This window comes from Engystomops pustulosus, chromosome 11 (genome assembly GCF_040894005.1).
Source record: "Engystomops pustulosus chromosome 11, aEngPut4.maternal, whole genome shotgun sequence".
NCBI classification, from domain to species: domain Eukaryota; kingdom Metazoa; phylum Chordata; class Amphibia; order Anura; family Leptodactylidae; genus Engystomops; species Engystomops pustulosus.
In genome coordinates this window covers 25,026,698-25,052,849 of record NC_092421.1, presented here as the reverse complement: position 1 = coordinate 25,052,849, position 26,152 = coordinate 25,026,698, and the positions used below count along the sequence as shown (strand labels likewise).

Genomic DNA, 26,152 nt, shown 5'->3' with positions numbered 1-26,152 from the left:
TGCTGGAAGTGGCTCAGCCGACCCCTCTTAGCGAAATATGTGCAGACAAAGAGGTAAGTTCTGCATTCAGGAAATGTCATAAATAGTCTAGCTGGGAAAACTAGTTTGGGGATAAGGTCTGCACACACATAAAAATGTATCCACGTTACCATGATCTTTTCTTGTCAGTGAACACATCAGTAGTTGTGGATGTGTCCTGGTTTATCAAATAATTAGATGGTATCTTTTAGAGCAAATGAAGATTTTCTTTTTCCTCTTTACAAAGCTGACAACCGAAACTGACAGGAGGTTGTTCAAATGAGGAAGTGTTTGTGAATGCAGGCTTTCACTATTGCTAACCTGACCTCTGCTTTTTCTGTGGTATAGGGAAATACTTCTTTCATTAACTAACGTTCAATTATTTTTAATCTATAATATTATGTTATGTGGAATACTCATCCGTGCATTCGTTTCGTTAAAGGGTCAGGTCCTCCTGTGCTAAGCCGGGGCTGGGCCCTGGGTGTAGCACATGTCTGTGTGCAGAAAGTCTGTGTGAAAGGGGCCTAAGAGTTATTAAAACTGAGTTGTCTAGTTTAAGCTTCTATATGTGACAATATTTATGTATTGTGCGTTTCTCTATCTTTCTTTGTGTGAATCCTTCATGGCTGATTTTCCCAACTTTAGGAAATGCAACAGCACGGACGGCACTCTGTGGTTGTGCGGTGAACGTGCAAAGGCGAGTAAACGCCAATTACCAATGTTGAAGAAAATATCCCGGCACTCGCTTTCTTCTGCTCAATTAAATGCTTTATTCTCAGTTCATATCATATACAGACAGAACACGTTTCGGCTTATCCAAGCCTTTATCAACTGATAAAGGCTTGGATAAGCCGAAACACGTTCTGTCTGTATATGATTTTCACAACTTCGTCCGGCACGATTCCAGGGATTTACTTGCAGTCATCTTTAGCGGTATCACGCTCATATGAGTTGCATATCCACAATACAATGACTAGGTTTGCATTGTTTTATCAAAGATTTGTTTCTGCTTAAATCTAAGGCTCTCACTACATGGCACTGCTATTTGCTTGGGAAGCATTTTAGACCTAACAGACGACCTGTAAAGTCATTTTACATGACGAATTTGTGTCATTACTCGTGTATACCCAAACTTTTATACCAACAAATGGGGTATTTAAAGACCAACTTGTAAACTTACAAATGTTATTGTTCATCTTAGCAATTATATTGCTGGGAAGATTAATGCTATTATAGTAACAGTTACTAAATGTATTAATAAAAAATGTATCCTTAAAATTACTACGTAAACATACACTGTGCAATATACGGTTCTGTATCTGGTGGCGCCTCTGGTCTTGGAACGGGAACAGGAGGGCGAAACGTTGCTGTTGCTTCTGAATGTAGGGTTCCTCCACAGACGGTTTCATAACACGATTCCTCAACAAATGTATGATATATAGCCCTCCCTTCACCATCAACATCATCGTCCAATGTATTTCCTGGAGAATATGAAAAACAAAGTATAAGGACTCATTTTAGGACTTGTAAAGACTTTAATATTAGATTAGATTTTAATATTTGAATATAGCTACTGAAATTTGTCATTAAGTAAAACATTGTCTAAACATAAGACAATGTAAAGTAAGCTGTTAAGCTGCTCCAGATTTATCAAAGTATGCTAAATGATAAGTAAGGGGCGGTTTAAGATTGCCATGGCTTTGTTTGCATGGTTTACAGCAGCACATAGCCATTTTACTGCAAGGTTGTTCTGCTCTTAAAAATGTCTTTAAACTGTGTAAAACCTCTGATAAATGTGGCATACATTTTTTTAGACTGTTTTTGTTTCAAAAGACAGATTTGGCTCCGCCATGGAGTGGCACCAGTTTTAGCACAGCTTAGCGCATAGGACTGTCTTCCTACATATCTGGGGCATCTTAGTATATCCAGTACGACCTTCAGGGCAGGGTTAACATTAAGCGCATTATAAATACCCCCCTCCCCATGTGTATTAGGAGTTATATGCATATTATTTCACATTATTGGAAGGTAGGTAAATGGATAGACAGACATGAAAAGGTAAAAACAAATTACCTTCAAGGATTTTACGTAGCTCTTTGTCTTTATCAAGAGTAGATTCTGATGATAAAATATCATCTCTAATTTGCATCATTTCAGCATCTGCATGGAATTAAAAACACTAAACATAAAAATACACAAACCAAATAACAATATTCAACTTATTCTTTCATTGATCGCTCCCTCCAGTGCTAATCCATTTTATTTGTTACTACAATTAAACTAGATATCTAATGTAACACAATCTTATGTATCCTGTAGCCATTTACTCTCTCATTCTTTTCCTCTTTAGAATCCTTTTCTGGCTCTTAAACTGGTGCTCTGGACACTTTGTAATTTGTTTTTGTTTGTTGCTGATACTTCAACTATCCGTGAGCCCATGTTTTTGGACCCCTATTGGATGGAATGATATCCGTTGAGTAGCCCCAATCCTTTACCTATTTTTTCCATTTTGTTTGTTACTACAATGAAACTAGATATCTAATGTAACAAAATCTTATGTATCCTGTAGCCATTTACTCTCTCATTCTTCTCCTCTTTACAGTCCTTTTCTGGCTCGAGTTGTGCATAAGGACAAACAAATGAAACTAGTAAATGCAGAAGACTGAATCATTCAGACAATTTGGCTTTGAGTTATTGTTGTTATCAAAAATGGTTGTCATAGCAGCAGTCGGCATAACTGGTATCTCAAGAACAGATTCTGGCCCTGGAAATTAATCCAATTTATTATAGCACTCACAGTGTATTGACATGACCCAAAATGCATTTTAAACAGATCCAAAGTAAACATTGCAAGCACAAAAGTATTTGAACAAACATTCAGGGCACGTACCCAGGTATCTATAATGTAGCTTATCCACAGTTGATTAGTATTAAAGATTTGTTGCTTCCTTGTAGAAAGTAATGTACGGTAACTGAAGCCGCCTTTTCTTCTGGTGAAAATAGATCAGTTATTGTAAGATAATGGCCACACCGGAGTATAGACTGCCCTGAGCTTTGGACGGTTCTTTCAACATATCTTATGTTTATTTATCAGAACATCAATATAGTTGCAATTTTCACATTGTGTTTATTCTGACTTGTTAAACTTAGTACTTTGACCATTTATCTCGCTGTGATTAGAAATTATGAGTTCTGAGTAAAGGTTTAGTGCTTTTTTTGTTTTTGGTATTTAAGTTTTTTTTAATTAAAAGTTATTGGGGCATTTGCTTACCCGTCCCGTTGACGCCGTCGATCCGGGATGTCCGACGAGGATTCGGAGCTGCCACGATTCACCAAGATCGTGCGTCCAATTTCCTGCATGTGTCGCTTCCCCCACTGAGGTCCGCCGGAGTTCATCATCTTCTTCCTGGTGTATGTGAGTGCTGAACTTGCGACATTATTTCATTTTTAAATTCCGCGGTTTGTCCGAATCAGTCAGGTGGTCCAACGGCCACGCCACCTATTTGTGTCGAATGAATCCTGGGGCAATTCAGGGCAAAAAGGAAAAAATTGGCAAACCCGACGAAAATGCATCCGATGGACTGTTAGTAAATGTGTCCCATTACATCAACTGTGTATATATATATATATATATATATATATATATATATATATATATATATATATATAATGTATCTGACTTCTGAAGCATAGCAAAACTGCTTTAATTGCAGTTAGTTTTGGGAACCCCCAAAGAGGGAATGTTATAGGTAGAAACACAACATATTGGGGCACATTTACTAAGGGTCCGCAGCCGCGAATCCGTCGGGTTTTTCCCGAATATTTCCGCTTTGTGCTGTATTTCACGGGATTGTGGCGCACGCGATCGATTTTTGGCGCAATCGAGCCGACTTTCGCGCGACAGAAATCGGGGGGCGTGGCCGCCGGACAACCCGAAGGATTTGGAAAAACCGCGGAATTTAAAAAGCCATTTGTGTCGCAAGATCAAGCACTCACATACACCAGAAAAAAGCAGGTGAACTTCGGCGGACCTCGGCGCAGCAGCGAAACATGGTGAATATCGGCGCACGGACCTTAGTGAATCCCGGCAGAACCCGAATCAGCGTCGGAGAACCCGCCGCTGGATTGCGACTGGACCGGGTAAGTAAATGTGCCCCATTGTATCTTTTCTTTACCCCATTGTTTCAACACTGGTGCGCCAATGCTCCCCATTAGGGCTTGTTCACATGTTACATTTTCATTGCATTTTCAAATGCATTACAACAGCCGAGGAGAGGTGATTTGCCAAAATTTTTTTACGTGATATTAACGAATGCATTAACAAAACAAATCCTTAAAGTAGGTGTTAACATTGTGTGTATGATGCATTTTGTAAATGCAAATGTTAACATTAATGTAAATAGGAAAATCACCTCTCCTCAGCTGTTGTAATGCGTTTCAAAACGCTATGCAAACGCAACCAAAACGCAACGTTTGAATGCGGCCTTAGTCTTTGTCTCTGATGCTGCAGCAGTGACATCACTGACCAATGCACTTGACTGCGGCAGCCAGCTCACTAGTAAGTTGAGTTAGTGAGAATGTTATTGCTATTACTTCAGTTTTCCTGCAACTATGTCCACTGAGACCTATGATTGGCTGCATGAGTCACACGAGTAGTGTGCAGCATAACCTGCCTTTATCTAATCTTTTTTTATTTGGGTCATGAAAAAACCTTTATCCTCAGTATCTTACTATCCTATAATAACCATATCAGGGTATAAGCAAAAGCATATCCAGTAAAATGAAAGCCTAACTAAACTTTTTAAGCGATTCCTCTCTCCGGTCATAAACGAATATAGAAGGTGATAATAGGAAACTTTGTAATTCATATCAAATATATAAAGCTGAATGTATGTGTGTGTATATGTAAGTATGTCCGCTAAAGAAATCTGCATGGTCACCTGTGATAACTGTTATAGCTGATGATTGTAGCCTAGGACTAAAGTACAATAAATTACCAATATCCAGGGGTCCGTTTGTAACTAGGGGTCGTATGTAAGTCGAGTGTTCTTAAGTAGGGGACCGCCTGTATTATTAACTAAACTATTAAATAATAGTAAAAATTGTAATTAAAATGGTGAAAACCTACCAGCTCCCAGATCACAACACAGGTAAAGCCTTTATTCTTAATAGCAGTTTATATTCCGGTTTTCAAATGATTCCTAATTTTGGAGACATTTCAGTTGTATATTTATGTAAATGTGACTTAGTGCTCATTGGGTGGGGTCATACCTGCTAGTGCACCTTCTTCTAGTGCCTATCAATTGTAAAGACTCAGTACTAGACTGCACTGGGCACTACAGAAATAAAAAACGGGTGCAACCAGAAGTTTTTCTGCATAACAATATAAACTAAATTTCTCCAAAATTATTTCCTTTACATTTTATGTTAACAAGGATAATGATAAATCGGTAATGTTCATCACAGGCTAACCTTAAGGTTAAGTGGAAAGAAAAACATACAAAGTGACCTTTGATCTGAGTAGAAAGTCCTTAAATTCCACTACATTGTGACGCATCTCTTGTGTTTTCCTGTTTTTTATTTTGTGTATTAAATGTACGATTGTTTAGAAGTCTATTGTAATAAGTACTTACAAATTTCATCAGGTTCTTCTGGATGCATTATGCTTTTCATAGGTAGATATGTCTCCATATCAGGCTGCATTGTATATTTCATCAGCAGATCAGTGGATAGGTTTGCCATTGGCTCATATATATTCTGATCATCACCTTCGTGCATTAGTTCCTCTTTTATGTGACTTCTCAACATGTCAACAGTTTCCTTCATTGTAACAAGCAAAAAAAATGATACAACATAAAATACAATACCTTGTTAAATAGCAAATCTCCTCTTCTCATAGTAACACCTTAACAATAAACAACATAATAGTAACATACAGTACAGCATTGTTACACCTGTATGGAGAGGATTTGTGGGCTCATTATTCCATACAGGTTGGATGGATGTTGTATTATACTGCAGACTCCCACCACCAACATCTTGGCACCAATTTCAGGTGTTCACCTTTTAAGGGGTTTTCCCACAAAACAAGTTGGGCCCTATTGAGTACTGCGCTTGGCAATCTCCATCAGCTTCGTAGAGATGAACGGGGCAGCCTGGCCATGTGCAACCAGATGCTCTGCTCATCTCAGGGAGCGACAAGGGGTCCGACGGGGGTACACCCAACCGTATCCTTCCCCCTCATTCTCGTCTCAACATTAGTTCTACAGTTTTCACATGCTGCAACTACAATTCCCATGAATCCTTGCACATCAACTTGTGTGAAGTGAGTATTTTCCCCACAATCTGCTCAATGCCTGTATGCTTTACCAACTAGAACACCACTATAGAAAGTACACCACTATGCCTACTATCTTATTATAAGTCTTAAATCTGCATGTCCCAGGAAGTTTGTGGTAAGCAGCTTACACATACATCTGTAAATGTGATATAGCTGTAAATATAGGAGGCATATATATGTAAACAAGCAATCCTGCTTTGAGACTAATGCTCTGTACAGAATACATTGCATACATATTTAGAAAATATCATTCATTACTTTAAATATTAAATCAGTGTTAAACAAGAATAAATTAATTTAATCTGACTCCTGCATAATAATGTTTCATAATTGCCAATTTGTTAATGTCATATGGGCTTCGCCATCTGATTTACCGAGACAGCAATATCTGAAACTTGACATTCTAAATATAATTCCATAATTCACAATTTTAAACCCGTATGCTCCAGTGTAAAGCACACTCACCACATATTCATCCATAAATTGCCGCAGGTCTGGATAGCCATATTTTTCTGCAATGTTGTTTGGGAAGTCCCCGTGCTTATTAGCCACACTGTAAGCTTGTAAGGCTCCAGGACACGTGAAAAGAAGTGCTGTTAATTTCCGCAATCCATATTTTGCAGCGAAATGTAGAAGTGTTGGCAATTCTTCATCACGTTGATCTGAAATCAAACAAGACTTGTATTTTATATTTGAAGGTTGGTAGTCCACAAATGGACAGCTTGGTGGTTAAGTCTGCTGCTTGGTAGCACTGGTGCCCTATGTCCAAATCCAACCAAGGACTACATAGGTGGCCTAAAATGGCAAAGTCTTTCTAAGGATAAGTCTCATTTCTCAACCCTATTCGAAAGCCTCTCTCTCAGATACACTAATTTTCTACACTGTACTGAAGAGATGCAACCACATCAAAACAGTGCTGTCTACAGTTGGGAATCTTTTGTTTCTGGAATAGATATACTGGTTTGGCTTTAATCCCACGTCATGTCATTAGGCTTCCAGAAAGTCATGCTTGATGTTAAGAGAGCTACCTGGCTAAACATATTTGCACATTTCCTACATTCTCCCCATGCTTTGGTATCATGCCCATGAAAAGGCCAGAGAAACCTGTTATATTGGCACCAACTACAGGTTGTCCTCCTTCTCCTCTATTGCTGATCAGCATTCCTGTTATATTAACTTATGTTTATGATCCAGGCTTAAACCTGACCTTTAATACTTGTAGAAATTCCACTGCACTCCTGTTTCAGTATTTGATGGTGCCAAAATAGGGTCCCAACCCCGTATGCAAGTAAGGATATGAAAGATGGCACTGAATCTAATTTTGAAAATAAATACTTTTATTCTTGTAACATTCTACTTTAATACATATACATGATGTTTTGGTCAAAAAGACCTTCCTCAGATGTGGATTGTACTGTATAGCGATCCTAAGCCTGGAAGATAGAAGCGGTATCCACCTTGGCTGTGTGTCAGCCATGTTCTGGTCTCAGAACCTGACATTTGGCCTGTACTTTGACACCTCTTGAATTCTGCCTGTCCTGACCTTAACTTATTCTTGACCATTCTCTCCATAGCTCCCGGGGCTTCACACTAACATCCTTTGACCCCCCTACCTAAGTCAGTAGCCACCTACATCTAAGTTGAGAGGTAGTGACCTTGTCATCTCATCGCAACAAAGAACATGGAACATGGACACATACAAATGGTGACAAGTCTTTCCAATTTGCTCTAAACTATCATTAAGCAGCCTAGAGTGTATTGAATTTGGCCAGACGAAAGAAAAGTATCATTATGTTTTCAGGGGGGAAGACAAGAGGAAAATCTCTGGCACCTGCTTACCTTCCTAGGACTAAATGAAAAGGTGTAATAAAATTATTCATGCCTGATCCTTCCTTCTCATGACGTAATTTATAAATTGTCTGTTTCTAAGGGCAACAACCAGTAAATAACCTGTTATTGTAGTAATTTTAAACATTTAAAAAAAACCTGTTATGTAAAGCTTATCTATTGTTGTTTAAAGGGGAAAGGATAATTTAGGATATGCTAAGCATCACTCTGCGTACTGTAAGTGTGGAAACATGTACAGGTCAGAGTTATCCCTGACACTTGTACTTCATTTACATATCTCATAAGCATGAATAAAATATATCATTTTTCTCTTTTAAACAGTGCATAAAGATCAGCATGCAAATGCAATGCCTCCATCTGTCATGTACTCCATGCAGACACCAGCATCATTAAATGTCACATTGCTCTGAGAAGCAATGGAAATGAATGGAACAGAATAATAAAAAGGCTACAAAGATGCCTTTTTTGGTGAAATCGCAGAAGTATACACACGGCAGGGCTTCTGAAGCCCCTAGAAATAAACCTGGAGAATAGGTTTAGTGGATTGATATCTGTTGAACCAATGCTGATTTTAGCACTAAGATCTTGGATGTATGTTAGGAGATATAGATGAAAAAACGTGGGTAGATTTGTATAGGAATATAAAGCGGAAATCATAGAAAAGTCCAATTTAATATTATCCAAAGACTACACTACACACCTGAAAAAATGTGTAGGATGAAGTTCAGGGAAAACTGTGAGAAAGATCAAAAGCCAGATGAAGGTTATTTGAATAAAATATGGCAGTGTCCGAAAATTAGGCCATTTTGGGAAAAAGTCATAGAGGAAGTGGAAAGGAGGTGTAAAGGGTATAGGAGGGTGCAGAGAACGGAAGCCCCATTCGGGGTGACCAATTTAGAGAAGCTTTCTAGGGTTGAAAGAGAGAGGCTTAATAAAATGCTGGTTTTTGAGGAGACTGGTTGTGGTCAGGAAATGGGGATGTAAAGACTCACCAGTTGTTAGTAACTGGAAAGGTGAAACTGGTTGGGAGGTATGAGATTGCATATTATAAGACAATAGGTAAATGGGAATATGGAGAGATGGTTTGGGGAAATAATGGATAATGTATAAGAGAAGTGGGGTCTGTTTCCTTCCAGGACATATGGATTTTTTTTTTTCCTCTGCTGGGTATCATGCCGATTACTCAATGGGGCTCATTTACTAAAGGTCACACTGCTCATTTTTGTCGGACTGTTCATCTTTTTCAGAGATTGCATGTCTTGGACAGGTGTCTACGCTGGGATTGTGTCGCACGCAAACATTTTTTGTCGCAGCCACGCTGGCTTCCATGCGTCATGAATTGGGGGGCGTGTCCCAATGTCTGCTAGACATGAGGGGTATGGGAGGGGGAGGGAGAATTAAGGATACATGGGTACATTAATGGGTACATTGGGTTTTTAAAGAATATGGAGTAATTGCGGTTTTATATTGGATTAAGGTATTTTATGAATGTATTTTTTATTATCCATGGTTTGCCAGTAAAAATTGTGTAATGAAGTTGCTTAATAAAAAAATTAAAAAAAAAGATCTTGGATGTATATGCAATTGGGTGTTTGACATAAAAGGATGTATATGCAATTGGGTGTTGTTTTTTTTATACTATAGGTAATTTACAGTGTTCTGGTCAAGGATAGGGTTACTTATGTGATTGCATATTGTTTTTCTACATTATGAGCTAACATTTTATTACAATATTTGCTTTTTTTTACATACCCAAGTGTTTTATATATGAATTTAATGTAAATAAATGTACCATATATATATATATAAATGTAAATGTCTAGTATGATAAAGTAATATAGAACACGGCATTACTACTCCTATATGAAAGGCATATAGTATCACTCACTTAACTTTGTCTACATATAGTGGTGAAGAATGTGGAAGGGGTAAAAATCCATACTTTCAGAGTTTCAGAAAATCCAGACCCTGCTTGCATTACATTGATAATATAGGGGAAATATGCAAATATTTTCCATTGTGGAATAGTTTTCCAGGATGGGAGAAGGACCACTTTGGAAACATTTATTATGTCTTCTCCAACAATTTTTTTGGGGAAAGGCACATAAATCTCCCCCTTCCCTGGAAGTTTTCAGGCTTCTCTGACCCCCACTCCACTTTGCACGTGTCGGAGTGGGGCAGGCAGGGGCATAAACAACAAAAACCGGCGTAAAGTATAGCAAAAGACCCCGCCAGCCCTGGTCTTCAGTCCAAATTGGCAGAGTTTGCACCTGTATTGACTAAGAGGCCGAAGCCTTTTAGAAGATATGTGTGCCGGACCACCAATGGGGGATTTTGGCTTCATAACATCAGTCTTAATGAATCCCCGCCCATTGTTTCTTTGTCACTTTTTAAGGCAGTCCCCATTAAGAAGATAAACACATATTAAGGTAAATGTTTACTCACTTGCACTAATGTTCTCTTCTTCTATCTGGTTAATCCCAAAGAGGTGAAGCCCACTGGCTGGAATGTTGTTCTTTAGTGATTCTGTCAGTGTTTTGTCAAGTACATCCATGTCATACGGCATGATTTTAAAGGCCTGTAAAAATACATCATTCATCATATATCAATAAAACAAAAGATTCAGCACTGTGAAAAAGAGAATGTAAACAATCTGTTAGCTACAATGCACCAACTTCAATCCTACAGAACTGGATTTCAATTGTAAGAGGGTAAGTAAAGTTTGCCCATTTGAGGTTACGGTATGTTTACATGACACCTTACTTTTGGCCTGTTTTTCCATCAATTCCTTTATCATGGATACACCCCAATATTAAAAACCTGTTTCCCTATAGAAATAGTTGCCACAAAAGACAGATACCACAAAATAAACTTTTCGATGCACAAATTTATACCAGTCTGAAAGTGGCCAATATTCTTAACACATACCTGGCACATAAATTCAACAGGATTAGCTGCACCATCGAGTAAATTACTAATTTCTTCCATGTCAGTGAAATATGCTACTTTGGCTTCACAAATTACTAAATCTCCGGAAAAAACTTTCAAAAATACCAGTCCGGATGGTAGATCTAGGAAAAAAATAATAGTTTTCGTGATCAAGAAACACAGATAAAATAATAATTTCAAGTAAAAATAAAAATGATAGAACATAATCAAAAGTTTACCATCATAATGTATGGCATATCCATCCATATTTTTACACCTTTGATAGACTCTTTAACACCACTAAACTGCCAGGACCCTCAAGAACCGTATGAAATAAACTTTCTAACTTTCCCTCTTTTATATGTCAAGTGTTTACCTAAAAAAAAATCACCTCCAAAGTCATATGCAAATGAGCTCAGTAGAGGACTTTTTGCCTGAGTTTTAGATGGTGACAGGGGAAGGGGGGTACCAATTCTGGTGCCCATATCTTTGGCTCTATAATACCTAAGCCCAGCTTTTGGTATCATAATAAATATAGGAATTGTATCTTTGCATTTGCATCAGGATTGTGGTTCTGTGATCTACAGAACTGGAGAAATTGACAGTAAAAAAAAAATGGGGACAATTAAAATTTTGCCTGTAGCTCACATTTCCAACTATGACTTTACCTTCCAGATCAGTACAGTTCTGATCTCCAGGTGCGATAGAACCCAAAGTAGAGGTACTGTGGAGGTGGATTTTTTTTAAATAAAAAAATGGATTCGTTTTGACATAAAAGAGGCAATACTCTTTCATACCTTACCTGAAGGAGCTGTTTAGTGGGATAAAAGATGTTACCTTTAATACAGTTGGTGTTTGCAGTCCTAGACATCTCTGAGAATAAAGGAAATTGCCATTTTAAGCTCTTGTCTCTTTCTCTAGTTATCCAACACATGGATGGATGCCTCTTTTTGTTTCCACTAGATGGCTGATCCCCATCTACACTTGTAGACAAGGAAACCGGAATAACGGCGGTTAATGGGTTGTGAATCGGGTAGAGGGTTGTGAATCGGGTAGAGGGTTGTGAATCGGGTAGGTAGGTTCCTATGGTGCCCTAGTAATTATCTGACACCCTTATTTTAGCTAAAAATAGTTTCTTTCAGATCCCCATAAAATCAGAGTTATAATCTTGCCTGGTATCTATACATCTTTGGAGCGAGTCAAGGGGTGTGGCTTAATGTCATGTGACCAGGGTGACATCATCACAGTTCCCTAAGCTACTTAACATTAGCAAACTGTACCCCACGTACATATCTGACCACATAAAACAATCACAGCAGCCTGCATGGACTTCTACTCCTCTACATGCATGCTGCTGTGATGTCATGTGATGCAATATGCTGTAATTTCATGAGATATATGCTTGGTGTAGAGTTTTCAAATGCTAAAAAGCGTGAAGGACCTGCGCTGATGTCATCCTGGTCACATAACATTACAGATGCATACAGAGATAGGATGCAGATGAGCTAATGGATTCAGCCTGAGGAGGCCACGCCCACCTCGACTCGCTGTAGCCATACTTAGATACCAGCTAAAACTATAAAGTTGAATATATGGGAATCTCAGCGGAACAATTTTTAGCTAAAATAAAGGTTTCAGTTAGTTACTAGGGCTCTATGGTAACCTGTCACTACCTTTATTTGTGAAAAATGTGGTGACGGGTTCCCTTTAATGGGACTATACAGATACTGCAACAGTGACATCTTGTCAACAGCGCGCACCCACCGTAGCCTAATTCTGGCCTCTGTCATCACTGCTTAGGCAACAGCATCATTATCAACATTAGCAGGGGTGCACCAGCCATGAGGCAAGCCTCTTGCCTCAGGCAGCACCACATGTAGCAAGATGGGGAGCATCAGAGATACAGTTATCTGCTACATAGCAGGACCTGCCACTTATAAAAGTATCTCTACAAACCTGTTGTCAACATGGGTATGAGACACTGCTTAGAGAGCCCACTTTCTAAAATAATAACCTGTTACATTACTATTGGATAGGGTCAGAGAGGGCACCATGTTAGTGCTTGCCTCAGAAATCTGAAAGTTTAGGTCCACCCTTGAACAGTAGGCTACAGCAAGTGCACACTCTTGTCACTTACACTACTGCAAATAGTTTAATCAGTTTCTAAACACAATAGATGTATCAACATGGAGAGAGATAACTACCTCACCATAGTTTCTCCTTCCTGTAAATATTGGGGGTCATTTACTAAGGGCCCGATTCACGTTTTTTCCGACGTGTTACCCGAATATTTCCAATTTGCATCGATTTCCCTGGGATTTTGGCGCACGCGATCGGATTGTGGCGCATCGGCGCTGGCATGCACGCGACGGAAATCGGGGGGCGTGGCCGAAAGGTAACCCGGCGGATTCGGAAAAACCGCCGCATTTAAAAAAAAAAAAATTGGTCGCACGGGCCATACTCACATGCACCACGATGAAGACGATGAACTCCGGGGCACCTCGGCGGACTTCAGTGCAGCAGCGACACCTGGTGGACATCGGGCGCAGGACCTTCATGAATCGCCGGAAGACCCAAACGCTCGTCAGAGAAGCCGCCGCTGGAACGCGAATGGACCGGGTAAGTAAATGTACCCCATTGTGTTGTGAGACACTGGTAAGTTGTGAGACAATGGTAAGTTCCTGGTTAAAATATGAAATACACTACTAAACTTTTCCAAACAATGACATTATGAATAGACCAGTAGACAATAGGTTGTGGTGAGACCCTGGATGTGGGGCTACTCCCAAGAGCAAGTAGAAATAGCCACTAAGTCAACATTTACAGTTTTGGGAAAAAAGGTCTTTCATAGCGTAAAATGTATTCAAAGGTTATAAGAAAATGTACAGAAAATGATAACAAAGACCCCTGTAAGGTTTTAAGTCCAACTATATAATGTTTTCTGATTTAAATTCCAGGATATTTAAGCAACTGTCAACAAGTGAGAAACGTCTTACCTGGAGCATCTACTAACAAGATGTATTCGTTTTGTAATGTTGCAGGTAGGCGTGTAGAAAGACCATTTATATGGTTAAAACAAACCTCATTTTTGATTTCACAGTCCAGTTTGCACTTGAAGATGAGATATATTTGCGTTTTTACCTGTAAAAATGCATTGATCACCGTTAAAGGAAAACTGTTATCTGATGAATAATAAGATGCATTATTTGTTCTGTCTACATTAGATTTACTTTGTGCATTCAGAAGATATCAGAGAACTGGTTAAATCACAAATTCTCAGGCTAGGTTCACATCTTATTTTATTCCCTCCATTGTACGGCCTAAAGCTATCCCACTGTATGCACATCCTGTTCCTCATCTCCCCCGTGAAAGTGGAAGGAGGTGTAAATATCGGCAAAAGCCATTGATTGGCTGCTGCAATGTTTGGGGTGTTTCCCATAGTGACTTAACTGTCTTTATATGTACAGGGACATCTCTGGAAACCTCTCTGAGTGTATGCTCAGCGGAGGCTGGTGGTGGATGCTATACTTTGCATCCATCCCCCATGGGCTCCAATGGCCTCTGGCTGAGTGTATATACATCTCTCAGCAGGAGGAAACAGGATGGGAAGGTATATATTCGTATATACTCTCCTGTAGCTTTCCTGGGGTATTCAATGAACATATGAAGAAAATGAGGTGTCAATGTAGCCTAAATAACATGTTCTTTTTAGAGAATTTCCTCTTGGGTTTCCAAGTGATCAGACAATAACATTGCATTTCTAGTGGGGAGATTTTAACTCTGTAAGTTCCAAAAGAATCATATGCAGTTAAACATGGTTAAATATTTTACCTTTTTAATTTCTAAATTTACTAATATAAAAGGAAAAAAAAGCACTTACCCCACAACGTATCCTCTCTGGCTGTATTGTTAATAAGTTTCCAGTACCTGAGGGTAGATACAACTGTTCTCTGTCACTTTCAGTGTCTGTATCGGTGACAGTCCCACATCCAGAATCTGCAAGACATTCATAAAAATAGACCAGAAGCAACAGGTTACATGAGAGCCTAAAGTATAAAATAAACTATGCTGTGTTATGGATGATCCATTATTGGTTGTATACTATTCATACAGTGAATACAAAACACAGGGGATGGGAGTTTTGAAATATATGAAAAAAAATCATATTTTGTGCCAAATAGAATCTGTCTTCTGTTGCACAGTAATATTTTTGAGTGCCATTTCCTTTCTTTCTAAACCAAGCAGAGTATATATATATATATATATATATATATATATATATATATATATATATATATATATATATCCATCCCAACCATGGGTCAACTGTCAGAATGACAGGTTGACTCAGTAATACCAGATAGCATATTATAGTAGGTGGGGTGTATAAGCAGCGGCATCATTGTCAGTAGTGAATGTATCAATGGTGTTATCTATAAAGTTTGATGTAAATGAGGTGACTGCTGCACAGAATTCGAAAGTGTCAGTATACAGGGGTCTGAAAAATAGTAAAAATAAAAGTTTTAAAAAAATGATAATAATAGAAAAAATTAAATTAAAACCCCCCTTTCCCTAGAACTGATATAAATATTAATAAACAATAAAAATCATAAACTCATTAGGTATTGCTGCGTCCGAAAATGTCCGATCTATCAAAATATAATAACAGTTTTTCACTGCGTTCTCCCTGTAACGGAAAATAGCGCCCAAAGTCGGAAATGGCACTTTTTTGCCATTTTGAAAAATATTTAAAAAATATATAAAAAGTGATCAAAAGGTCGTACAGTCCTAAAGATGATAGCAATGAAAATGTCATCAAAAGTTACTGACACCACCCACAGCTCTGTACACTGAAGTATGAAATAGTTATTGGTGCCAGAAGTTGGCAAAATCAAAAAAAAATTTTTGTACAGGAGGTTTTCATTTTTGTAAATGTATGAAAACATTATAAAACCTGTACAAATTTGGTATCCCCGTAATTGTACCGACCCAAATAATAAAGTAGACATGTCATTTGGGGTGCACAGTGAAAGCCGTAAAATCCAAGCCCACAAGAAAACGTTGCAAATGCGTTTTTCACCATGTTCACTGCATTTGGAATTTTTTTCCCGCTTCCCAGTACATGGCATGGAATATTAAATACCATCACTATGAAGTGCAATTTGTTACGCAGAAAACAATCCATCACACAGCACTTTGCGTGTAAAAATAAAAAACTTATAGATTTTTGAAGGTGGGGAGTGAAAAATGAAAAAATGAAAAAAACAGCATACTGTAGTCATTGGTAATGAAACAGAAAAAAATGTAATAAAAAACATACTTAAATGGGTTTTCCCACCAAGCAACATAGGCCCTATCCAAAGGATAGGAACTAAATTGCAGATTGTAAGGGTCTCAGTGATGGAACCCCCACAGATCACAAGTCCCAGGTACCTCAGTCAGACCCCCCGTCGTTCCTCCAGATGAATGGAGCATAGGGAAGTGCATGTCTGTTCTGCTCCATTCCTATCTATGCCGTGCTCAGCAATCTCTGTCAGCTCCATAGAAATAAATGGAGCAGAATGGACATGCGCAGATGTCTGCTCCATTCATCTGGGGGAGCGAAGAGGGGGTCTAAGGTAGGTACCTGGGACCCAGTCGGACCCCCTTTTCTCGTGATCTGTGGGGGTCTCATCACTGAAACCCCACCCAACAACAAGTTAGACCCTGTACTGTGAATAGTGGAAGAACCCATTTAAAGAGAACATGGTTGGCACAGTGGCTTAGTGGTTCACATTACAGCCTTGCTTCGCTGGGTTAAAAGAATTTGTATTTTCTCTCCGTGTTTCCGTGGGTTTCCTCCGGGTCCTCCGGTTTCCTCCCACACTCCAAAACATACTGGTAGTTTGATTAGATTGTGAGACCCTTGGGAACAGGGACTGATTTGGTAAGCTCTGTGCAGTGCTGCGTAATCTGTGTGCGCTATATAAATAAAGGAATTATTATAGAACATCTTCAGACATTTCATACATGAATTTACACTGTGGTTCCACTCTGACACTTGACTGTTCATGAATATACAACAGTAGAAGAAGAAAACTAATACTAAGAGTGAGTACATAATCACACCATTATGTATGTACTTGAGCTCACAGTTAGAAGTCTCATGAGAGTTAATATAGAGAAAAGGAAGTAGCTGTTTGTTTCTAAAACTGGAGGCAGGAGAACAACTACTTTTTACGGACAGAATTTCCATCCTTAATGAGTGGCATTTGGTGCTATTAGCAAGTTAAAGGGGTTCAGGGAGGTAAAGGTGGTGGGACCACATATTCTATTGAACCCCATATAAATAGAATGTCAGGTTGAGAAAACATGCTGCTCCTCCAGTCATGCTCCATGGCACTGACCAAAGTCGCAAAATACTTCTCTATTAAAGATAGAATAGAAGATAGAGCAGCAGGGCAAATGTGCAACCAGCTGCACTATTTATTTGGGGATACAACAAACCCATTTTCTTTGGATCTGTGGATCTGTGGGGGTTCTATCACTGGGACCTCTCCAGTCAGTAGGTCATTACTAGAGATGAGCGAACATGCTCGTCCGAGCTTGATGCTCGGTCGAGCATTAGGGTACTCGAAACTGCTCGTTGCTCGGACGAATACTTTGCCCGCTCGAGAAAATGGCAGCTCCCGCCGTTTTGCTTTTTGGCGGCCAGAAACAGAGCCAATCACAAGCCAGGAGACTCTGCACTCCACCCAGCATGACGTGGTACCCTTACACGTCGATAGCAGTGGTTGGCTGGCCAGATCAGGTGACCCTGGGATAGACTAGCCGCTGGCCGCGCTGCTCGGATCATTCTGTCTCTGGATGCCGCTAGGGAGAGAGCTGCTGCTGGTCAGGGAAAGCGTTAGGGTGTTCTATTAGCTTACTGTTAGGCAGGAGTGATTCTCAAAGAACCCAACAGCCCTTCTTAGGGCTACAATAACGTTCTACTTTTTTTATTTTAATTTGCATCTTTTACCATTTTGTGAGGAATTAGCAGGGGGACTTGCTACCGTTGTGTTTAGCTCTTAGTGGCACACATATCCATAGCAAAGACCGAAGTGGGAAAATTCAGTAGGGGTTGGATTTCTATTAGGCAATAACTCAGTGTCATCTCATCTGGCATAGTAGTGTGCTTCCTTTGATACTTGGCTAGAAAATAGCCATAGGAGAATACAAATAGCTTCTTGAAGCCTACAGTAGCGTTCTATATATTTGATTTCTGGTTGATCTGCTGGTGGCTGTAGTTTCTGCAGTGCATGTACTTGCCAATTCTGAGCAATTTGTAGTGAGACTTGCGACCGCTGTGTTCTGCGCTTAGTGGCGCACATATCCATAGCAAAGGCTGAAGTGGGAAAATTCAGTAGGGGTTGGATTTCTATTAGGCAATAACTCAGTGTCATCTCATCTGGCATAGTAGTGTGCTTCCTTTGATACTTGGCTAGAAAATAGCCATAGGAGAATACAAATAGCTTCTTGAAGCCTACAGTAGCGTTCTATATATTTGATTTCTGGTTGATCTGCTGGTGGCTGTAGTTTCTGCAGTGCATGTACTTGCCAATTCTGAGCAATTTGTAGTGAGACTTGCGACCGCTGTGTTCTGCGCTTAGTGGCGCACATATCCATAGCAAAGGCTGAAGTGGGAAAATTCAGTAGGGGTTGGATTTCTATTAGGCAATAACTCAGTGTCATCTCATCTGGCATAGTAGTGTGCTTCCTTTGATACTTGGCTAGAAAATAGCCATAGGAGAATACAAATAGCTTCTTGAAGCCTACAGTAGCGTTCTATATATTTGATTTCTGGTTGATCTGCTGGTGGCTGTAGTTTCTGCAGTGCATGTACTTGCCAATTCTGAGCAATTTGTAGTGAGACTTGCGACCGCTGTGTTCTGCGCTTAGTGGCGCACATATCCATAGCAAAGGCTGAAGTGGGAAAATTCAGTAGGGGTTGGATTTCTATTAGGCAATAACTCAGTGTCATCTCATCTGGCATAGTAGTGTGCTTCCTTTGATACTTGGCTAGAAAATAGCCATAGGAGAATACAAATAGCTTCTTGAAGCCTACAGTAGCGTTCTATATATTTGATTTCTGGTTGATCTGCTGGTGGCTGTAGTTTCTGCAGTGCATGTACTTGCCAATTCTGAGCAATTTGTAGTGAGACTTGCGACCGCTGTGTTCTGCGCTTAGTGGCGCACATATCCATAGCAAAGGCTGAAGTGGGAAAATTCAGTAGGGGTTGGATTTCTATTAGGCAATAACTCAGTGTCATCTCATCTGGCATAGTAGTGTGCTTCCTTTGATACTTGGCTAGAAAATAGCCATAGGAGAATACAAATAGCTTCTTGAAGCCTACAGTAGCGTTCTATATATTTGATTTCTGGTTGATCTGCTGGTGGCTGTAGTTTCTGCAGTGCATGTACTTGCCAATTCTGAGCAATTTGTAGTGAGACTTGCGACCGCTGTGTTCTGCGCTTAGTGGCGCACATATCCATAGCAAAGGCTGAAGTGGCAAAATTCAGTAGGGGTTGGATTTCTATTAGGCAATAACTCAGTGTCATCTCATCTGGCATAGTAGTGTGCTTCCTTTGATACTTGGCTAGAAAATAGCCATAGGAGAATACAAATAGCTTCTTGAAGCCTACAGTAGCGTTCTATATATTTGATTTCTGGTTGATCTGCTGGTGGCTGTAGTTTCTGCAGTGCATGTACTTGCCAATTCTGAGCAATTTGTAGTGAGACTTGCGACCGCTGTGTTCTGCGCTTAGTGGCGCACATATCCATAGCAAAGGCTGAAGTGGCAAAATTCAGTAGGGGTTGGATTTCTATTAGGCAATAACTCAGTGTCATCTCATCTGGCATAGTAGTGTGCTTCCTTTGATACTTGGCTAGAAAATAGCCATAGCAATAGGATAGGATTGTTTGGTTCTAAAAACTCAAAAAAAAACAAAAAACACAAAAAAAAACAAAAAACACAAAAAAAACACACAAAAAAAAAAAAAAAAAGTAAAAAAAAAAAAAAAGTTATAACTCTCATTTTAAAAATGTTTAACCCCAGGGCTAGGGGTAGAGGACGAGGGCGGGGACGTGGGCGTCCAACTACTGCAGGGGTCAGAGGCCGTGGTCCTGGGCGGGGTGAGACACCACCTGCTGATGAGGGAGCAGGGGAACGCCGCAGAGCTACACTCCCTAGGTTCATGTCTGAAGTTACTGGGACTCGTGGTAGAGCACTGTTGAGGCCAGAACAGTGCGAACAGGTGATGTCGTGGATTGCTGACAATGCTTCGAGCAATTTGTCCACCACCAGTCAGTCTTCCACGCAGTCCACCCATGTCACCGAAATCCCCACTCCTCCAGCTCCTGCACCTCAGCCTCCTCCCCCCCAGTCTGCCCCCTCCCAGGAAAATTTGCCATTTGAACCGGCATACTCTGAGGAACTGTTTTCTGGACCCTTCCCACAGTCACAAACCACTTGTCCGGTTGCTGCTGAGCAATTTTCCGATGCCCAGGTTTTCCACCAGTCACAGTCTGTGGGTGATGATGACCTTCTTGACGTAGTGGAAGTGTGTAAAGAGGTGTCCGACGATGAGGAGACACGGTTGTCAGACAGTGGGGAAGTTGTTGTCAGGGCAGGAAGTCCGAGGGGGGAGCAGACTGAGGGATCGGAGGATGATGAGGTGACAGACCCAAGCTGGGTTGAGAGGCCGGGTGAACACAGTGCTTCTGAGACGGAGGAGAGTCCTCGACCTGAACAGGTTGGAAGAGGCAGTGGTGGGGCCAGACGGAGAGGCAGGGCCAGAGCTGGTGCATCAGCGCCACTGTCAACTAGTGAAGCTCCCGTGGTGAGGGCTCTTGCGGCGAGGGCTAGATCTTCAGAAGTGTGGAGGTTCTTTAAGGAAACACCGGATGACCGACGGACTGTGGTGTGCAACATTTGCCAAACCAGGCTCAGCAGGGGTTCCACCACTACTAGCTTAACTACCACCAGTATGCGCAGGCATATGAATGCTAAGCACCCCACTCAGTGGCAACAAGCCCGTTCACCTCCGGCCGTGCACACCACTGCTCCTTCCCCTGTGTCAGCTGCTAGTCAGCCCCCTGCCCAGGACCCTGGCCCAAAAACCCCATCGTCGCCTCCACGATCCTCCACAGCATCCACCAGCGTTCAGCTCTCCATACCCCAGACGCTGGAGCGGAAACGCAAATATAGTGCAACCCACCCGCACGCCCAAGCCCTTAATGTGCACATCTCCAGATTGCTTAGCCTGGAGATGCTGCCCTATAGGCTAGTAGAGACCGAGGCCTTTCGCAACCTCATGGCGGCGGCCGCCCCTCGGTATTCGGTCCCCAGCCGCCACTACTTTTCCCGATGTGCCGTCCCAGCCCTGCACCAGCACGTGTCAGACAACATCATCCGTGCCCTGACCAACGCCGTTTCTGACAAGGTCCACCTGACCACGGACACGTGGACGAGTGCTGCCGGGCAGGGCCACTATATATCGCTGACGGCACATTGGGTTAACTTGGTGGAGGCTGGGACCGAGACTGACCCTGGGGCTGCTCATATACTGCCGACGCCGAGGATTGCGGGGCCTACCTCGGTCCAGGTGTTTCAGGCCTACTATGCCTCCTCCTCCTCCCACCCCTCCTCCACCTCCTCCTCCGAACTACCATCCGTGGGCACGGCGCCATCAGTCGGTAGCTCTAGGCACAGCAGCAGTGCCGTCGCTAAGCGACAGCAGGCGGTGCTCAAACTGCTGAGCCTAGGCGACAAAAGGCACACCGCCCAAGAGCTATTACAGGGCATCACGGCGCAGACTGATCTGTGGCTGGCACCGCTGAACCTCAAGCCGGGAATGGTTGTGTGTGACAACGGCCGTAACCTGGTGGCGGCTCTGCAACTCGGCAGACTGACACATGTGCCATGCCTGGCCCATGTGTTAAATCTGATAGTGCAGCGTTTCCTCAAGACATACCCCAATCTGTCTGATTTGCTCACGAAGGTGCGCCGCATCTGTGCGCATTTCAGGAAGTCCAGCCCAGATGCTGCCACTCTCAGGGCAGCGCAGCGCCGCCTCCAACTGCCCGCTCACCGACTGTTGTGCGACGTGCCCACGAGGTGGAATTCAACACTGACCATGTTATCCAGAGTTTACCAGCAGCGCAGAGCGATTGTAGACTGCCAGATGTCAACTTCCACCAGAACTGGTAGTCAGGTCAGTCAGCTTCCTCAAGTCTACAATGAGGAGTGGACGTGGATGTCTGATATCTGTCAGGTGCTGAGTAACTTTGAGGAGTCAACACAGATGGTCAGTGGCGATGCCGCCATCATCAGCCTCACCATCCCGCTGCTTGGCCTGTTGAAAAACTCTCTGGTCAGCATGAAGTCGGAAGCTTTGCGCTCGTCACAAGAGACGGGGGAAGAATATTCCCTTGTTGATAGCCAAAGCACCCTGAGGTCTGTTTCTCAGCGCATATCGGAGGAGGTGGAGGTGGAGGAGGATGAGGAGGAAGAGGAGGAGAATGTTGGCGAGACACAAGAGGGGACCATTGTTGAGTCCTTCACTGTTCAGCGTGTATGGGCAGAAGAAGAGGAGTTGGAGGAGTTGGAGGAGGAGGAAATGGACAGTCAGGCCAGTGAGGGGAGTGAATTCTTACGCGTTGGTACTCTGGCGCATATGGCAGATTTCATGCTAGGCTGCCTATCCCGTGACCCTCGCGTTCAAAGAATTTATTCCAGCACCGATTACTGGGTGTTCACTCTCCTGGACCCACGGTACAAGCAAAATCTTGCCACTCTCATCCCTGCAGAGGAAAGGAGTGTGAGAATGCATGAATACCAGCAGGCCCTGGTGCACAAGCTGAAACAGTATTTCCCTTCTGACAGCGCTAGCGGCAGAGTGCGTAGTTCTGCGGGACAAGTAGCGAGGGAGAGTAGGCGAGCAGGCAGCTTGTCCAGCACTGGCAAGGGTACGCTTTACAAGGCTTTTGCCAGCTTTATGTCACCCCAGCAAGACACTGTCACCTGTCCCCAGTCTCGGCAGAGTAGGGCTGATCTTTACAGAAAGATGGTGAGGGAGTACGTAGCTGACCATACCATCGTCCTAAATGATCACACAGCTCCCTACAACTACTGGGTTTCAAAGCTGGACATGTGGCACGAACTGGCGCTGTACGCCTTGGAGGTTCTTGCCTGCCCTGCCGCTAGCGTCTTGTCCGAGCGGGTTTTCAGTGCAGCTGGTGGCATCATCACCGATAAGCGTACACGCCTGTCGACTGACAGCGCTGACAGGCTGACGCTTATTAAAATGAATAAAGGCTGGATTTCTCAGAATTTCCAATCTCCACCAGGTGAAGGAAGCTCAACCTGAATAATTGATCCACTCCTCCTCCTCCTCCTCATTTTCCTCCTTCTCCTCCTCTTTGTACAGTAAAGCAGAGGAAAATGGCTATTTTTTGACAGGGCCCACTGGCTCTTGCTATACTTCATGCATTTAATTTTTCTGGAGGGCCACCTACCCGGTCCTCTGTTTGAAACAATTTTTGTGAGTGCCACATACAGGCACTCAATCTATTCCATTTTTCTGGAGGGCCACCTACCCGGTCCTCTGGTTTGAACAATTTTTGGGACTGCCACATACAGGCACTCAATCTATTCCATTTTACTGGAGGGCCACCTACCTGCTCCTCTGGTTTGAAGAATTTTTGGGACTGCCACATACAGGCACTCAATCTATTCCATTTTACTGGAGGGCCACCTACCTGCTCCTCTGGTTTGAAACATTTTTGGGACTGCCACATACAGGCACTCAATCTATCCCATTTTACTGGAGGGCCACCTACCTGCTCCTCTGGTTTGAAGAATTTTTGGGACTGCCACATACAGGCACTCAATCTATTCCATTTTACTGGAGGGCCACCTACCTGCTCCTCTGGTTTGAAACATTTTTGGGACTGCCACATACAGGCACTCAATCTATCCCATTTTACTGGAGGGCCACCTACCTGCTCCTCTGGTTTGAAACATTTTTGGGACTGCCACATACAGGCACTCAATCTATCCCATTTTACTGGAGGGCCACCTACCTGCTCCTCTGGTTTGAAACATTTTTGGGACTGCCACATACAGGCACTCAATCTATTCCATTTTACTGCAGGGCCACCTACCTGCTCCTCTGGTTTGAACAATTTTTGGGACTGCCACATACAGGCACTCAATCTATTCCATTTTACTGGAGGGCCACCTACCTGCTCCTCTGGTTTGAACAATTTTTGGGACTGCCACATACAGGCACTCAATCTATCCCATTTTACTGGAGGGCCACCTACCTGCTCCTCTGGTTTGAAAAATGTTTGGGACTGCCACATACAGGCACTATCCAAATTAAATTGTCTCCATAGCAGCCTCCACACGTTGTCTCCATTCCTACCTCCAAAAGTCGTCCATATAGCTGCCTCCATACATCGTCCCTTTATCAAACGAGGTGTGTCAGGCAGAAATTTGGGTTGTTTTCATGGATTCCACATCAAAGTTGTTAACTTTGTCGCCACCCTGCTGTGTAATCCACAAAATATACTTGCAAACTTTTACCATTTAGGGATATTATTTCAGCGCTTCTTGCGCATCTGTTTACATTCCCCTCACCCGCCATATCCTAAACTTATAAGAACGCTACTACACTTGATCTTATACAAAAGTGCTGTTTGGGGAGTAGCCTAGAGACAGGGGCTTGGATTTGCGAAAGCTCGCCTGGCAGCGGAGCGCCAGCTCCATGCGCATCATGCGCTTCTTGCGCATCTGTTTACATTCCCCTCACCCGGCATATCCTAAACTTATAAGAACGCTACTACACTTGATCTTATACAAAAGGTTCTTAGAAGTGCTGTTTGGGGAGTAGCCTAGAGACAGGGGCTTGGATTGGCGAAAGCTCGCCTGGCAGCGGAGCGCCAGCTCCATGCCAAGATCCAACTAACATAGTTTTAACTGCAGCACCTTTAATCTACTACTAGTTCACTGCCTCCATACATGGTCCCCTTATCAAACGAGCTGTGTCAGGCAGAATTTTGGGTTGTTTTCATGGCTTCCATGTTAACTTTGTCGCCACCCTGCTGTGTAATCCACAAAATATACTGGCAAACTTTTATCATGTACCGATATTATTTGAGCACTTCTTGCTCACCTCCTTTGGTTCCTCTCTGCCACCCATTGGTTTGAAGCCTGAGTCCATTTAGGGTATGTCGCCATGACACTCTCTAGCCTGCTGCCGCTGCCTCTGCATGCCGTCCCCTATAGTGTCAGGGTCAATTATTGCATGTTTTAGATGCTATCTAGCTTCATTCTGTCACTCTGTCATGGCCATGCTGTTGCCCATAATTTTGGCATAATGGTGCGTTTAAGCAGCCTCAGAGGCATCCATGCATGCTGCCCCTGCTGTTTCCTGTCCATTTCCGTGGTGTTTCCATCCTTTTCTGAGGTTCCCAGGTGTTTGGCCAAGCTTCCCTGTGCAGAGCCTTGGTCCCCTTGAAAAATGCTCGAGTCTCCCATTGACTTCAATGGGGTTCGTTATTCGAGACGAGCACTCGAGCATCGGGAAAAGTTCGTCTCGAATAACGAGTACCCGAGCATTTTAGTGTTCGCTCATCTCTAGTCATTACCTATTCCCTATCCTTTGATCGATGCCAGTTCAGCTCTTCATTGGTTAGTGACATCCCCTTGTAACACCCGCAGTTGAAGCGAGCTCCAATCGACTGCAGCATTTAAATTGGCACCCCCCCCCCCCCAAAAAAACATTTTGAGGGTGGGGTTTTGATTGTTGTTATTGCTGAGCTAAGACCCAAGGATCTTCTATAGCAAATGCCTGCAAAGTCCTTTCTGTGACAGGACCTTACAGGCATTGAGTCAGCCTATGCAACAGCAGTGCCAGTGGTGGCGAACCTATGGCACGGGTGCCAGAGATGGCACTCAGAGCCCTTTCTGTGGGCACCCAGGCCTTCACCCC

General features: G+C 42.4%; 1 protein-coding gene and 1 long non-coding RNA gene across 2 annotated transcripts in view; one reads left to right on the top strand and one right to left on the bottom strand.

Moving 5' to 3' along the window:
* LOC140106556 (uncharacterized) overlaps positions 1–26,152 on the top strand; it is a 111,878-nt gene that overhangs the window by 44,252 nt on the left and 41,474 nt on the right. The gene's annotated exons all lie outside the window — the stretch shown is intronic.
* The window catches only part of PIK3AP1 (phosphoinositide-3-kinase adaptor protein 1), a 59,479-nt gene that overhangs the window by 11,392 nt on the left and 21,935 nt on the right, over positions 1–26,152 (bottom strand). Inside the window, exons 3-10 of the mRNA XM_072131044.1 lie at positions 15,015–15,130; positions 14,131–14,275; positions 11,135–11,277; positions 10,652–10,784; positions 6,824–7,020; positions 5,652–5,838; positions 2,092–2,178; positions 1,314–1,499 (exon numbers count right to left, since the gene is read on the bottom strand). Of these exons, the coding sequence (XP_071987145.1) occupies positions 1,314–1,499; positions 2,092–2,178; positions 5,652–5,838; positions 6,824–7,020; positions 10,652–10,784; positions 11,135–11,277; positions 14,131–14,275; positions 15,015–15,130 (1,194 nt within the window). The remainder of the gene's footprint in view (positions 1–1,313; positions 1,500–2,091; positions 2,179–5,651; positions 5,839–6,823; positions 7,021–10,651; positions 10,785–11,134; positions 11,278–14,130; positions 14,276–15,014; positions 15,131–26,152) is intronic.